General features: G+C 37.6%; 1 protein-coding gene across 1 annotated transcript in view; it reads left to right on the top strand.

Moving 5' to 3' along the window:
- The first annotated feature begins 383 nt into the window (after nt 1-383).
- Nucleotides 384-15314, top strand: part of LOC150088136 (G protein-coupled receptor 83-like) — a 248069-nt gene continuing 233138 nt past the window's right edge. The window contains exon 1 of the mRNA XM_090370039.1: nt 384-763. Within this exon, the coding sequence (XP_090226165.1) occupies nt 384-763 (380 nt within the window). The remainder of the gene's footprint in view (nt 764-15314) is intronic.

Raw genomic sequence — 15314 nt, 5'->3', positions numbered from 1 at the left:
CTCGGATGACCGTCGCACGTGGGCCGTAGAAACGAAGAAATGATTCTCGCTGAATGGTGCGCGCAGAATATACCAATATACCGCACGCCTCTCACAAAACGAAATATCTTCAGATACTGTCGTCTACGCATGCGCTCAACCTATGCGCCTGCTTCGAATTAAAGTACTATCAGACTTCCGAGTCTAGGTACTTCGAAGCGAGCGTGTGAGGTGTGCTGTAGATTTACCGCTCCTGAGGTTTACATCAATTTGAGCGATGATACAAGAAATTCTTCAGGTTGAAGTGGCTTGTGACTATATAAAAGGAACATTTTACAACAAACCGATCAGAACATAAATAAAGCAGAGTTCAGTCAGATCGTTGAATAGCTATTATTGCCAAAATGAGTTCCAGAAATATTTCTAATATTTCTACCAGTGTAGACTATCTTGACTTTCCTCCTCTGGAAGCACTGGGACCGATGATGCAAGCAGTGATCATCATATTGTACTCGTTCACTGCACTTTTAGCATTAGGTGGAAATGTGACTGTGATTGTGGTTCTTCTCGTGGGTAAAAGGTCGTCCCGTGAACTCAGAGTGTTTCTTATCAACCTGGCACTCTCCGATATAACTATGGCTGTGTTTTGCATTCCCTTTACCTATACGGGCTTCATGCTTGGCCACTGGATATTTGATCCATTCTTCTGTCCCATCGTCCAGTTCATGCAGCACTGCGCGGTCATTGTCAGCGTTTACACACTCACGGCTATCGGAATTGACAGGTAAGTTAGGTTAAGCAACAGGATGTCTCTGTAGTTTGATACTGCTTTTGGAAAGGTGTTGAATAAAAAATTTCCTTTAGCGGTTGGCTCACTCCTATTTTTAATGCTAATAATGATACGTTTGGTTGGTTAAACTTTTTTTATAATACCTGCTAGATGTGTATGTGGCGAGAGAGAAAAGAAAATTAAATATTATATTATTAATAAACATATTTGCACTATTTTTTAAAATATATTAATATCCATATTGAAATCTTTATAAGCAGAAGCTCAAATATAGTGGTAATATGCGAAATCCTCCTTCATTATCGGCTGGTCATATCATTGTTAATTTAGTGCACGTTTTAAATTTTAATATATCTACATATACACAACTATATAAACCAATTTAAGTACTTTCATTAGTAGATCGGTGTTTTACTCAGGTTGTAGGCAGAATGGATCATCAATATTTGATGAGCGCATATAAATCCTCTGAACTTTTGGGTTGTCCTGCAGGATAAAAAGAAATATTTATTTTATTTTTACCTATTTTCAGCAGCCGTCAACTACTTTATTATGACTATTTTAAGGTACTGTTTATCATTGTGTAGTTATTATAATTTATGTAAATTCTGTGAAACAAGATGCGATCCGTCATTCAAGATATTAAGCAAGGTCTAATTCCAGATCTTTCCGCCTTACTTCCACTGGAGTTTAATGGAGTTCAATGACTACAGTTATCAGATAGTTTGTGGTCATAAAAGTGTATGGTTAAGCGCAAAAACTGAAACATTTTTACAAAGAACATTTCTGGGAACAAAGATTATACAAAAGACACTTTTGGAACCTCAGTCAAAGGATTATATAAATGTCTGCTGCACAACATTTTTCTCGAGAACTGCGGGATTATTCTTCTGCAATAATACAGAGTGGTAACCAAAGCAGTTGTAACTCAGCACTCCTGACACACACACTAGGAATTTCCATGAAGTTTGAGGTGTGGGTGTATTTTTGGAAGCCTTTCCACATCTCAGACTCGATGGAATCGTGATAACATATTATACTTAAATTAAAAATTGTGAAAAATAAAGAAAAATACTTGTTCTATTAGTATGGAAATATGAGTGAGAAAGAACTCTAAAGAAAGAATTACTCGTATATTTTATGGTGAATTATTTACACTACTTTAAGCTAACTTCCTTTTTCACACCTAATTTCTATACGAAAATGATCGATGCGAAGCGTTTTGGTAATTACCATCTCGAGAAAGGATATGATTAACACATTTGTTGTCCGAAATTGCACTCTTGAGAAAAGCACGCACTTAATATAGAACTACTTGACACATTGGCATGATATTGATCCTTAAAGAAAAGTAGATTAGAAGTGGATATATGTACAAACGAATATTTTTTTCTTTGTGAATGGAACAGGTTATATTTTCAAGTTAGTTAACGTACGCGGTGCGTTACATTTCAGACGCGTTAGCAAATAGTAAAAATTCATGATTGAAAAAAAGAAAAGTGATGAAGAAGCAACGAATTTTGTCAGAGAACCGAGAAAATTTCGTTTCTGCGCATCCGCCACATTTCTCATTCTTTCTTCTAACCAGTGCGTGATAACAAACAATAATAAGCAGTTCTTCAGCTACTATATGTATAGGGATAGCCTATGTGATATGTATGAAAAAAAAATGATATTTTCTCGACGTTTATTGATCCGATTTTAATGAAATTTGGAATGGCTCGACAAATCTTTTTAGAAGGCTCAAATGTAAAATTTCATAAAAATCTATTCAATGGGAATCTTTAAATGAGGATTGATGGATATGGTGAAGATAATAGGCCCATTATGCATATATGCTAAAAACGTACTATTTTGTTTAGTTTCAAAAAATCTAATTAAGTGATAAATTTTGCATATTGATAAACCTAACTGAACCAGTACTGATCGATTTTACACATTAGAAACGCCAACTTGAAAAGAAAGATATTTCAATACATTTTCATTTAGTAACTATTACAATTAAAAAAAAATAAACAAAAGCAAAATAAAGTAAGAAATATTTATTTAATAAAGATAGGTTTCCAAGTGAATATAAGTTTAAGTTAAATTCCATGTGCAGTGGAACTCAGAAAGTTTAAAGGCAACAAACAATTGAGCGTTGATGAAGAGTCTCGGTGGTGATGAAGTGTCCACGGGCTATTGTATGGAAATAGAAAATGAACGAGTGCAAAAGTTGAATTGCGAAGCGGCCGGCTTCGTATTTGAACAGAAAGATACTTCAGAACGGTCAATCTAGGCAAACAATATCGTAATTAGAGTTGCAGCAAAGGATACAAGTTCAGGAGATACGGGCATCGTTAATTATCATACTCGGGTATTGCCTCAAACAAACTCATTGTTTTTATGAGCGAACTGCAAAGACTAAACACGTACTCCCAAAAACTCAATGGTTAGCGGCGGTTACTGTGGTGTAATTCCCGCCAAAACTGGACACTGGAGGTAATTAATTCTAAGGTAATGCCTTCAAAGTAAACGCTATTTCACATTGAATAAAGAATCTAGGACTAGCAACATCCTAATAACGCTTCCCCCGTTCTAACTGTGCATTATAGTAGTGGATATTAGGATGGTGTTAAGGTTGGTTCCGGTGGCCTAGTTGGGCCGTTGATTTTTATAGATGGAACAATGAATGGGTTGTTCTGCTGGTGAAATTCCAGTTAACGCTGCTTTTCGTGTGCCGACATAAGGTACGATGAGGGTCCATAGACGTTTCAGCGGAACAGTCTTAAAACCATTGTACATTTGTGGGATAATTTGGACAGGAGCGTGCGAAATCGACCATGGTGACCAACTGCATTAAAAGATTTCCTGGTTGAGGAATGGCGAAATCATTCTGTTGAAAATTTCCTCTAAAACTGATGGAAATTTTTCCTTGTAGGAAAACTTTCGAAGGCCATAGGTTGACTTTACCATATTAAGAATGTATTTATTATGAATATCTCATGATATCCTAATACTTTTGAAAATATAATGTATATGCGTATAATGTATATAATGTATATAAACACAATGAAGATTTTTGAAGTAGCATTCTCTAGTATTTAATTTAAGTGAATGAAAAAGAAAGAAAAGAATTTAGCTTTTCCATAAATTGCTAATATGCACTGTCTCCAGTGTGATTTATGCGTCTGACAACTGCTGTTACCGATATGAAATGTCAGATTCAACTGATAACGAACATCGTTCCCTCTACTAGAGTATATAATCTTTTTGGCTATTAACGGGATCTATATTTAGCTACGGAAAGATACCCGCTGTGATTTTAATGGATTGCAAAAACCTGTACCATTTATATCAACTCATCCAAATATAAAAGAACTTCAATCTAGAAAGTGAAAGACGATTTTACTGTAATTAATACTTTGCATGATTTTTCTTCTCATAATTCGGTTTGTATCATATAGTTTCAGAATGTTACAGAAAAACTGGATTTTTGATAGGTTAATTTATAAAATTTGAATATGAGAGAGAGAGAGAGAGAGAGAGAGAGAGAGAGAGAGAGAGAGAGAGAGAGAGAACATCTTTATTGTAACTAGATTAATACATATATAGATTTAAGTAAAGTTGCAATTGTCCCATCACGGCCAACGGCCAGGGGCTCACATCAGAATAGATAATAGTAATGCTCACATCAGGATATATAATGGATAATGCACATTCTAAATTTAAAAATGTAACATGTAAACGTCATTACACTTTCTCACATTAGACAGTATTAACTATATTTACAAGTGACATCGTACGGTTATATTTACAATAAAATATCTTATTTACAATTTTATTTTCAATAAAATATATAATATATATGAATGGCACTTCTCTGTAAAACGAATTCTCTCGTGGCACAGGATAGCTTGGCAGCTGGTGTGGAGGATGCACGAACTTGTTCTCATTAGATTCTGAGATTGGAGCGAGCTGCTAACACTTCTTTCCTGTAGGTTTTATCGCTGCAAAACTTCTGGAGGTCAGCGTCGAGGTGCTGTACTTCAGGTAGCATTTGGTTTGGGAGGAAGCGGTCTGAGATATGAAGTCTCTGATTCCTCGAGCAGAGCATCGGGGTTGACCGAAGTTCTGGCTTGGGTATTCGCCAGTAACACGAATCCCAAATGGACGGTGTGGAGATCTGGCCCGTGATCATTTTCACTGTAGCTATCAGTCGTTGTATTTCAATGATGTCAGGCAATCGCTGCATCCCCAGTGAGGTAGCTAAGGCTGTATTTCTGTCCTGCGGTGGGAGACAAGCTTTCCAGTTAGCCCATTTAAGTAGCCAGAATTCTGCTGCGAGGATTGGTTTCTTCATTGTAGTAGCTGCTGATGCCCACACTTCAGCAGCATAGGAGTGGAGAATAAACTACTGTTCTGATATATTTCTTAATTACACGAGGCTCCTTAACATAAATTAGTTGTTGTTTAGCTAGCCATCGGAGAGAGGCTGCTCTGGAAGTGAGCTTGTCTACATGAGCATGAAACCGGAGTTTTGGGTCAAATACTATTCCCAAATCCACATGTGTAGGAGTGGCAGATATTACAGTTCCGTCGAGTGTTGGGGCTATTATTGTAGGGGTTGGTCTGAGAGAGTACACCATTAGTTTTGTGTTTTGAGGGTTGATTGAGAGTCCATACTTTTTGAGGTAAGAGGCAACGTTGATGAGACTATCATTAATGCTTGCTGTAGCTTCAAGGTGATTGTTGGAAGCAATAGGCGCTAGATTGTTTATATCATCTGCATAGGTGATGATTTTCTCATTGTTACGGACAAGAGGCGCAATGATGGCTGTAAATAATAAGCCAGATAGGACTCCTCCTTGCGGAACACCAGCAGAAATTGCCTTCTTGTGAGATTGTGCATAGGCATCGACTTGTAGTACCATATCATAGAGGAGTGATGCTATGAACCAGAGGATATTACCTTGGATTAGATAGTGGTCTTCCAGTAAGCGGAGGAGCGCCGACACGTTGATGGCGTCAAAAGCAGCTTCAATATCCAGGTACGTGATTGCGAGTTCCTCTTGCTGTTCAAAGGCGGACAATATATTACATGCGGTTGCAAGGAGGTTCGTCACTGTGGATCGGTTTCGGATTGCGTAGTGGACCTGTGGCGGCCTATCTCCAAGAATCTGATTCATTAAGGTGGGCAGCATAGATTTTTCCAGGATTTTCAGGAAGGTTGAGGAGTTAGATATCGGCCGAAAGTGCCTGGGTAGAGTGGGGTTTCGAACTTTTGGATGTGGTCTAACGAGGTCGCTGTTCCAGGCTTTAGGAAAATTTCTTGTTGTTAGAATTCCGTTGAAGATGGACTTGAGCGGTTGGAGGATGAACGGACTGAAGCATTTTACCATGAATTGCGGCACTTTGTCGGTCCCTGCGGTTCTGTCGCTGGAAGGGAGTTTATCGCTGCTGTCAGCTGGTGTGTATATCGTTTCAAACGGTTCTCTGGTTGTCTGTTTTATAATTCAGGTAATCCAATTAGAATTTGTTTAAAACAAAATCTATTAGGGAAGGGTCGGCGCTTCCGTAGCCAGGTGGGCAGGAGCAGCAGTGCGTAGCACACTCTTCTTGATTAGACCGGGGTTCGAGCCCGTAACCACCAAATACGAAGGATGCGGAAAGGTCAGGGAATGACCACCGCATATACCGGGAGCAATATGGCCTTAGTTGATAATGCTCCTAAAAACCAAATAACAACAACAGCTACATCCCATATTGGCAATAAGGTCAAACAGCTCCTACAAAAAACAATAAAGAGCAAATTATCAATCGCCGTTTTCCATAAACCCTGATCCAAAATATTGCGAGACTGAAATCCTTTTGTTTGTGGGAATATATGAAACACCGTATTCACAGAGATTTATTTTAAAACTCCAACGGTTTGAAGGACGTAATCCGTCGGGATTCAATGAACATTCCATCGTAAATTTTGAAGGCAGCTGTGGAGAACACAATGCCCCTCTCGTGATTCTTTATTAGAAAATAATATTGGCCGCTTGAAGATGTTTGATCGCTAATAAATATTAGTGAACAATTTACGTTTTTGTTATTTTTCTAAAAAATTACTTTGAGCGTTCCAGGTGGTTCTGAACTACATACTTATTCTTTAAAAATCCCACTTATACTGATTATAATGTAAAAAAACCCCATGTTTTCGATAAGTGCTATAGTTTTAGAGTTATTAATTTTTGAAAGTGGAAAAGACCCTAAAAACCACCTTGTAAAATCAAACACACGACTTACAGAAATTAAAGGTAAGCGCGTTAAAATAGCGCGATTTCTTATGATACGATTACAATATTTGCGTGAACAGTTAAATTATTATTTCTATATAATCCAACAAATGAATATTAAATTATTGATAAAAGTACAAAATTAAAACACACACATTAAATTACCGATCCAAATGCATTTTTCTGGACTTAGAACTACTCTATTATAATCATTTTAATCATTATATAATTTTATTTTACGTTGCTTTGAGGCAATATTTATATTCTTTGAAGTTGCTTTCATTACCAACACAGCAAGCTTTCGACCTGAATTTTGATGCCCGCATATCAGACCTGTTAGTTTTAAACTCAGTTAATTCACTAGAGAACGGAGTTATTCATTGCCCCCATGCTAGATGCAGATGCGAATCTTATTAAAGTCAGAAGTCTTTAATTTTTCCCGACTAATCCGCATAATATTAAGAGATGTACGCTTTGAAAACAGACGAAAACGCCCTCGTCTGGAATAACTTAAATTTGCGACAAGAGTGGCATGATTACAAACCGCCTGGAATAATTAAGAAGATGATTGTAGTAATCACAAAGTCCATTGAATCTTGTCTGCAGCAGTGTCATTTAATGGTTTCACAAGAAATTATTCTGTCAGAATTACCGCGGTATAGTTAAAACCTGAATGGTCTTATGTTCTTTCAAAGATTTTTACATAAAAGAAATTCCGGCGATCGAAGAGGAACAGTTGGATAATGGAACAGGACTCGAACGTATGTTAACTTATGTTTGTGGTCACCTACCCATAAGTAAAAGGACACCGAATGAGTTCATAAAAACAAAGTAAAATTTAAATTATGAATCAAATTGAGCGGAGAAGAATAAAATGCTTCCAAAATAAAACATTAAATTGAAAACATAAGAAGCAATTAGATTTAAATTGGCTACGTGTACGAAGGCAACTTAAAGAAAAAAATCTCTTAGTGAATTCATATAAATATTGGAGCATAGGACACTGAAGGAATTTGAAAGGCCAAATTGAGGAAAAAGGCATATATTAATTTTTGTAGCCATATCTTTTTAATCGCTAATCTCCTCTACACACCACAATGTATTGCAACAAACTCTGTACAAGTACACAATCTGTGTAACAGAACAGTATTGTAACCAGCGTGGAGAAATTTGAGCCACCTTTTACTTTTCTAAGTTGAGTTTGGGCTTGTAGTGGAGGGCGCAAACCTGTCGTTGAAATTGCATGATTGTAGGGATAGAAATTGTTCTCTTAGTGGCATTACTGGAAAATCTGCATGCTTTCCAGTGCCTATGGAGAACGGATCAAATGGTGAGTTCCGAAATTGAATGATGGTACCGAGTGCAGAAAATGCACAGTGAAAACCATTTGTACTTTCAGTGTGTTGACCCTGGTTATATTACGGAGGACAATTTTGGTGAGAATTATCCTAAGAGAAAAATATAGGAAAAAAAAAAAACAATTGTCTTAATTTAACTGAAATTTTAATTACGCCTTTAATTGTTTAATATTTTCAAAGATCATGATTCTAGAAAAATGAAGGAAAAAAAAAAAAAATAGCAGTAGATTCAAAAGATTTATACTGCATATTTTGATATTTTTTGATAAAAGTGCAATTAGAACAGGTCTTTTAAAATTAAAAAAGACAATCTATAATTATTAGAAAGTGCAGTGAAACCTCTCTTAAGGGACATCTCTCTCTACAGGGGATACCTCTTCTGGGTACTCAGGCTCTTCAAAGCGGACGCTCTCTAATATGAAAATGGACACTTTAATTGACCTTTTCGTATTTTCGACTTACCTGGACCGGACATTCTCTCGTGGGCGTTGGATGCATTCACAATGAAGGCAAGAAAAGGTCAAGGATATTACAGTAATATTAATTAGACTTGTGATGGCCATGGATTATATATGGGGCAGATGTCACAGAGTGCGGTTAATATGCTCAGCATTGCTAGTAGGGAATGTTTATAGATATATTTGGACTGTCCGATGCAGTTTCACTGGCATACATCAGGACAATAAACTTGCCAAACTGAGAGATGCTATTAGCAAAATAAAAAAAAAAAAAAAAAAAACTACTGTAGCAAGTCTGTATAGAGCAGAGGTTCTCTAAACTTTATACCTTACTTCTCGCTTGGTATATTTCATAAATTTATACTCTCGTTTCAGAACGAGTGCAAATAAACATAAATAACATTTAGTTTAGCTCTGAGTATATACATACTTTTATAAATTAATATATATTTTAATACGAAAGGTTGAAATAAAATACGCTTCATACCTGGATTAGGAAACAAACCAAACTATTATATTAGGATCAACCGGTAATTTCTTGACATATACCCATGAGTATTGTGTCTGTAAATTAGGTGTGTTCTCTGGTCGATTTGCTTGTTTTTCTAGATGAAAAAACTCCAGATTCTGGGGCGGAAACCTTTCCAACTACGCCAGAGGCCGACTAACTCGGCCATGGGGTGAAAAAAGCCCATTAAAGTTCCTCGCGTCGTCGACGGGATTCGAACTCGAACCTTTCCCACCTGGTGCGGGGAGGATGGTGACGATACCATAGTGCTACACGCGTAAACACCTGGATTAGTAAGATGGTTTCCATGTTTCATTTAAAAAGTGCTTTGTATGAACACATACGTTCCAGAAAACCAAATGCACCCCATTACGGGACACGCCACACATTTTGGGAACCTCTGACATAGAGAATTATTTGCGGTACTGCACATAAGCAAGGTGTGGGACCACAGCTGTAATACATTTTTTTAAATTAACACTCTACTAACTGGCTTCATAGGTAATTTTAATCGGTAGCCCATGGAGATTTTCTGCTTTCAGGAATATACTGTTCCTCCATAAAAACGCTACGTGATGCTTGACATTACTTTCATTAACTGCTTTACAATCTTCGACTCAATGCTGCTCGCTTTAGAGAGGTTTCATCGTATAAATAAAATTTTCATCCAGTGCTTATGTGACAATTGTGCTTAAAATTCTCGATTTATCTCACTTGAAATGTGCTTTTAAGTAACCTGTAAGCATACAGAAGAATTGACATGTTCGTTTAACTCTCGAGATCGGAGTGGAAAGAGGATAAAATTATCTCCTTGTGACGTTTCTGTCACACGGCTGTTCTGGAAAAATAAGGGTATAGTACTATTAAAACTTTAAGGTCCCAAGGAAATATCGTCACTCTTCTCTTTGATGACGGAACTTTTGTCTAGTAATGGCCTCCTTGTAATACCAACAAACCGACGATGTAGCTTCTCTGTACGGCTAGGAGACCATGCAGTAAATTCGCACTCATCGTCACTACAGGATTAAGGAAATGGCATGCGATTTTACGTGGCGTTATTCTTGCTTCACAGGCTGCATAACCACAGACTGTAAAATAAGGCTGAATCCTTTCCCAAATCCCTGTTAATGTTATCCCTTGGCACTTTTATAGATATTTATGTTTTAAATCGACTGTGAATTTAAACAAACAATCTTGGCAACGATCAGTTAAAGAAGGTGAGTTATCTGAAATGTAAACCTAGATTATAGCACAACAAACTGCATCCCTTGCAAACTTTTAAACTGAAGCGTTGGCTTTTTGGTAACAGCTGATGTAATGAAGTTCATATATTGTGTTCCTAATTAGTTAAAGAAAAATAAGAAGCAAGTTGAAAAAAAGAAAGAGAATGATGATGTGAGCATACAGGACAACCTTACAGGGCACAAAACTGAGCACAGTCTTTTGGTACGTTATCAAAATAATTTGATATAGGAAACCTACGTATGAAGAAGTTGAATTTCAGTTTTTAATTTGTATTTCCAGGTAATTATTTTCACGAAAATGATTACTGTATTTCGAGAGTTTTGCGTTATTTCTAGTTCGAAGACACGAAAGGAAGTATCAGTTACGAAGGTAATTTTTCCATGTATTATTATATAATTCCCTTTATTAATTCAAATATATACTTGATATACTTGTATAATTGTATGGATTTAGTGCTTTAAACACTTGGAAGGAATTAGTGTAAATTTTTACCCTGATTTGCAGATTAGTTTCACACGTTTTTGTACACATATTTGTGACACTAATTTGTGGAAAATAGTTGGAAACGAAACAGTGGCAAAACCTTTTACACCAGAGTGGATTTTCTGTAGATCTATTCATAACTGATTATGATCCGCTTTTCTTGAATTGTACTATACGTGTATAATTTATTTGCAAACACAGTATAATCAGGGCATTTCAAAGACAGCTTTATAATATTATATACACTGCTCGACGAAATTAACAGAACACGTGGAAAACGCGGTGTAACTCGTGCAGCATGCGATGAAGCGGGGCAAAATTTTGTATGGTGATGTAGCATATAATAGTGATGAAATGAGGCGACAGCGAGAAACTTCGAACAGGGATAAAAAACATTTATAGGACTGTATAATAATTACTAAAAGGACACATTACAGAAGTCAACACAAGATGATCGAAAATATGGTCACATGACATCAGTACGGTGCGATCCCCTCCGAAGGATAAGCAGGCCTGACAGCGGTGGACCATTTTCGCTATAAGAGTGTCTACAAAGATTCTGTGGCAACAGATCCCATTCTTCCACCAGAGCAGATCTTAGCTCAGCAAGTGATAGAGGAGTTGGCTGTCGGCATGCAGTGCGACGCCCATAGGCGTCCCACGCATGTTCGATCGGATTTAAGTCTAGTGATAGTGCTGACCACGGCAGTCGTTGGATATCTTTGGTTTCAAGATATTTCTCCACCAATTGAGCTTTATGTGCAGTGGCGTTGTCGTGCATAAAAAAATCTAGGCCAACCGCACACTTATAAAGTCGCACATAGGGTTCGAGGATATGTTTTCGATACCTCTGGGGAATTACATTACGCCTATCAAAACATGAAGGGGTGCAGCGTTCATAATTATTTCGCCCCGCACGAGAATACTGCCTCCACCGTAATTGGCTATTTCTCCAAGGTTGGAAGGACAGAACCGTATTCCTTGTCTGCAGATGAAGTAACGTCTAAAATGGAGCTCGCCAGAGAACAGAACTGTACCCTATTTATCAGGGCTCCAAGTTGCATATTCATGGTACCATTTTCTACGAGCTCTTCTGTGATTTGAGGTTAATGTGATGCAAACCACTGACTTCCTTGCTTAGAGCACGCTTAAATTGAGTATTTTTTAACACAGTACGGTTGGAAATATTTTCACCTGTGACTGCAGCAACCTGAAGAGATTGATGAGAGAATATCGTAGGATTCCGTCTTGCTGTTAGAGCCAGATAGCCGACTGTTCTGGTTGGCGTAGCCCTCGGGCGACCTTGGCCACATTTTCTTATGTTTCCTGTCTCTTGAAACTGCTTCTATAGCGTTGAGACGACGCTGCGTGACACATTAAGCCAACGTGCCACCTGCGACTGCCTGGCTTCAAGTCGTCCAACGGCACGCCATTTCAGAGAATCATCTAAAGGATGATTTGCCGCCCTGAGTATTAGAGATGTAGTTATCTGACTAAGCAGGAAAAAAAAAAAAAAAAAAACCGGGAACGAAGTGATGTGGTCAGAACCCGTGTTTTTATAAGCATGAATAATTTGATTTGCATAATGTGCGACTCTGTAAGGTAGTAGATCGAGACACTATCCACAATAAAATAGTTAAAAAAAAAAAACATTTTGTTCTGTTAATTTTGTCATGCAGTATATATATATATATATATCTATCTCAGGTATTACCTGATCATGTATCAATATTTATTTCTACTGACGTCAGATCAAGCATTTTTGCATTATCTAAAATTGTTTCCCTCCATATCTGATGACAGCTATACCGTTTTCATTTTATTTTTATTTTCATTTGCTTTTTATTAATATTTTGTTGTACTAATTTTACTTTACAATTCCCCCACTTTATATTGGCTTGGAAATTCAGCCCATAATTTATTTAATTCATCGTAACCTTTAGGATATTAACATTCTTTCACTAATCTACTACTCTTTTTCCAATTTCACCCTTATGGTTACTGGCACCTTGTGTAACTTTCACATCCATTTATACTTACTTAATTTAATATTAATAAAAATTATACACACAAACACACACTGGTGTTCAAAGAAAGTGCATCACCTAGAAATTTCACATTTGTAACTCTTTTTCGCGATGGTATGTTGCATTAATGACTATAATCACAAATAGAAATATAAACAAAAGATATTTGTTAATAGTTAAGGTAAAGCTAAGTAATATTCGACAGGTGCTCCCAAAATATTCAAAAATGAGCATTTTATACAACAGTTTTAGTAAACACGACAATTATGGCTGAAATGTTACCAGTAGCCCTCACTTTGCTTCAGTTTATCATTTTAAATGGAAAACAAAATGAAAAGTTCACCAGGTGCAAACTAACAAACTAATATTTAGTTGAACCGCCTCTGGCCCTGATGACAGCACACCGTCGAGGCATTGACAAGATCAATTTCTGAAGATAACCAACTGTTAATTCGTGGTTCCAAACATTAATTATGAAGTTCACGAAGGGGCTTTGGTTTCTTTCTGGCAGCTGCAGATTCCACACGATACCAACAGTTCTCTATAGGATTCAGGTCCGGCTGTTTCCTGGCCAGCTAAGAGTTGTAATGGACCATTCTTCCAAACATTTTTTCACCTGTAACAAAAATGTAAACACATTACCGTCGAACCTCTAATGCAGAAATGAAGCTAAAGTAACTACAGAAGTGCCTACTTACACTTTTCTCCCTGTGACAAGGAGCAGAGTCGTCCTGAAAAATGCAGTTACTTGGTAGGTTGAAATGGTCTCTAATGGTTGGCAGCAACTTGCCTTCCAGTATAGCCAGGTATCCATTGGCATTTACGGAACCTTTTATAAACTGCAGGTGACCTACTCCGCGATACGAAATCATTTGGCTGGTGGGGAATTTCACTGTAAACACCATGCAGTTTGGGTAGTATTCTTTACCACGTCTACGGCGAATCATGTCTTCCATCAAAGCCATGTAGGTTGAATTTCTTATCATCCGAGGAAATAACTGACTTCCACTGCTCGGGGGTCCATTTGACATGCTCCTTACACCGTATTAATCGGGTCTTTTTCATTTTTTGTGTGAGGAGGGGGCTTCTTCTTAGGACGACGGGCTACAAGTCCATTTTTGAAGAGGCGTCTTCTGACTGTTACTGCACTTGCTACCACTCCTGTATGATCGGCACCTCCGTAGCCAGGTGGGAAGGAGCAGCAGTGCGTAGCGTAGCACACGTTTCTTGATTAGACCGGGGTTCGAGCCCGTGACCACCAAATACGGAGGATGCGGAAAGGTCAGGGAATGACCACCGCAAAAAAACGGAGCAATATGGCCTTAGTTGCTAATGCTCCTAAAAAAAAAAAAAAAAAAAAAATATCCTGTATGATCTTTCCATGCTCTTTTCAGCTCAGTCGAAGAAGCTTTACGGTTTTTAAGGCATAAGCGCTTCAAAACGCGGTTCTGTTTTAGCGTAGAGACTCGTTTGCGTCCGGTTCCTTTTTTTTTCCTATCAGCAGAACTAGTATTCTTGAGTTTGGAAAGAAATCTTACTGTCGACTGATTACAAGACACTCTATACGCAATATGACGGGAAGAACATCCTTCCTCACGTAAAGCAACAATAGCACTCTTTCTTCGTGGCGTCAACTGCACGTAACTCGCCATCCTGACACAAGCAAGGAATGACTGCAACTCTTGCAGAGCGTGCTTATATAGCTGAAAGTAACAGCCGATGCAATATTACGTCATCTCCTACGCGTGTCAATCTTATATGATGCAATCTGTATGAAATATTGCCTTTTATACTCGTACTTACGTTATTCGGACGACAATTACAATTTTAAGGGGTGATGCACTTTCTTTGAACTAGAGTGTATATACATTCAACAACAACAAATATATATATATGTACACAGGGTTGTTAAAATTAAAGTGTCCGTATGTAGAGGGCTCTGAAGCGAGTTCTAAGGCTCGTACTGAAGAGAAATTTGGACAACAGGTACAATAAAGAATGCGCTCGCCATTTAATTGGAAAAAATTAATTACAAAATTTGTCACTGTATGGCGCGTAACTATCTTAGTTACAACTTAGTTACGTTATTTGCATAATTGTACGTTACTGCTACAGGCCACTACTCAGCTCTACTGTACTGTATAAGAGCAAAGGTGATCACTCCTTCCAGGTAGCCAATAGGCCAAAACACAACATCGCGCTA

The sequence above is a fragment of the Mastigoproctus giganteus genome, chromosome 3 (assembly GCF_048544385.1).
Source record: "Mastigoproctus giganteus isolate SK-2022 chromosome 3, ASM4854438v1, whole genome shotgun sequence".
In the NCBI taxonomy this organism is placed as follows: Eukaryota; Metazoa; Arthropoda; class Arachnida; order Uropygi; family Thelyphonidae; genus Mastigoproctus; species Mastigoproctus giganteus.
This window is presented reverse-complemented; position numbering and strand designations above follow the sequence as displayed.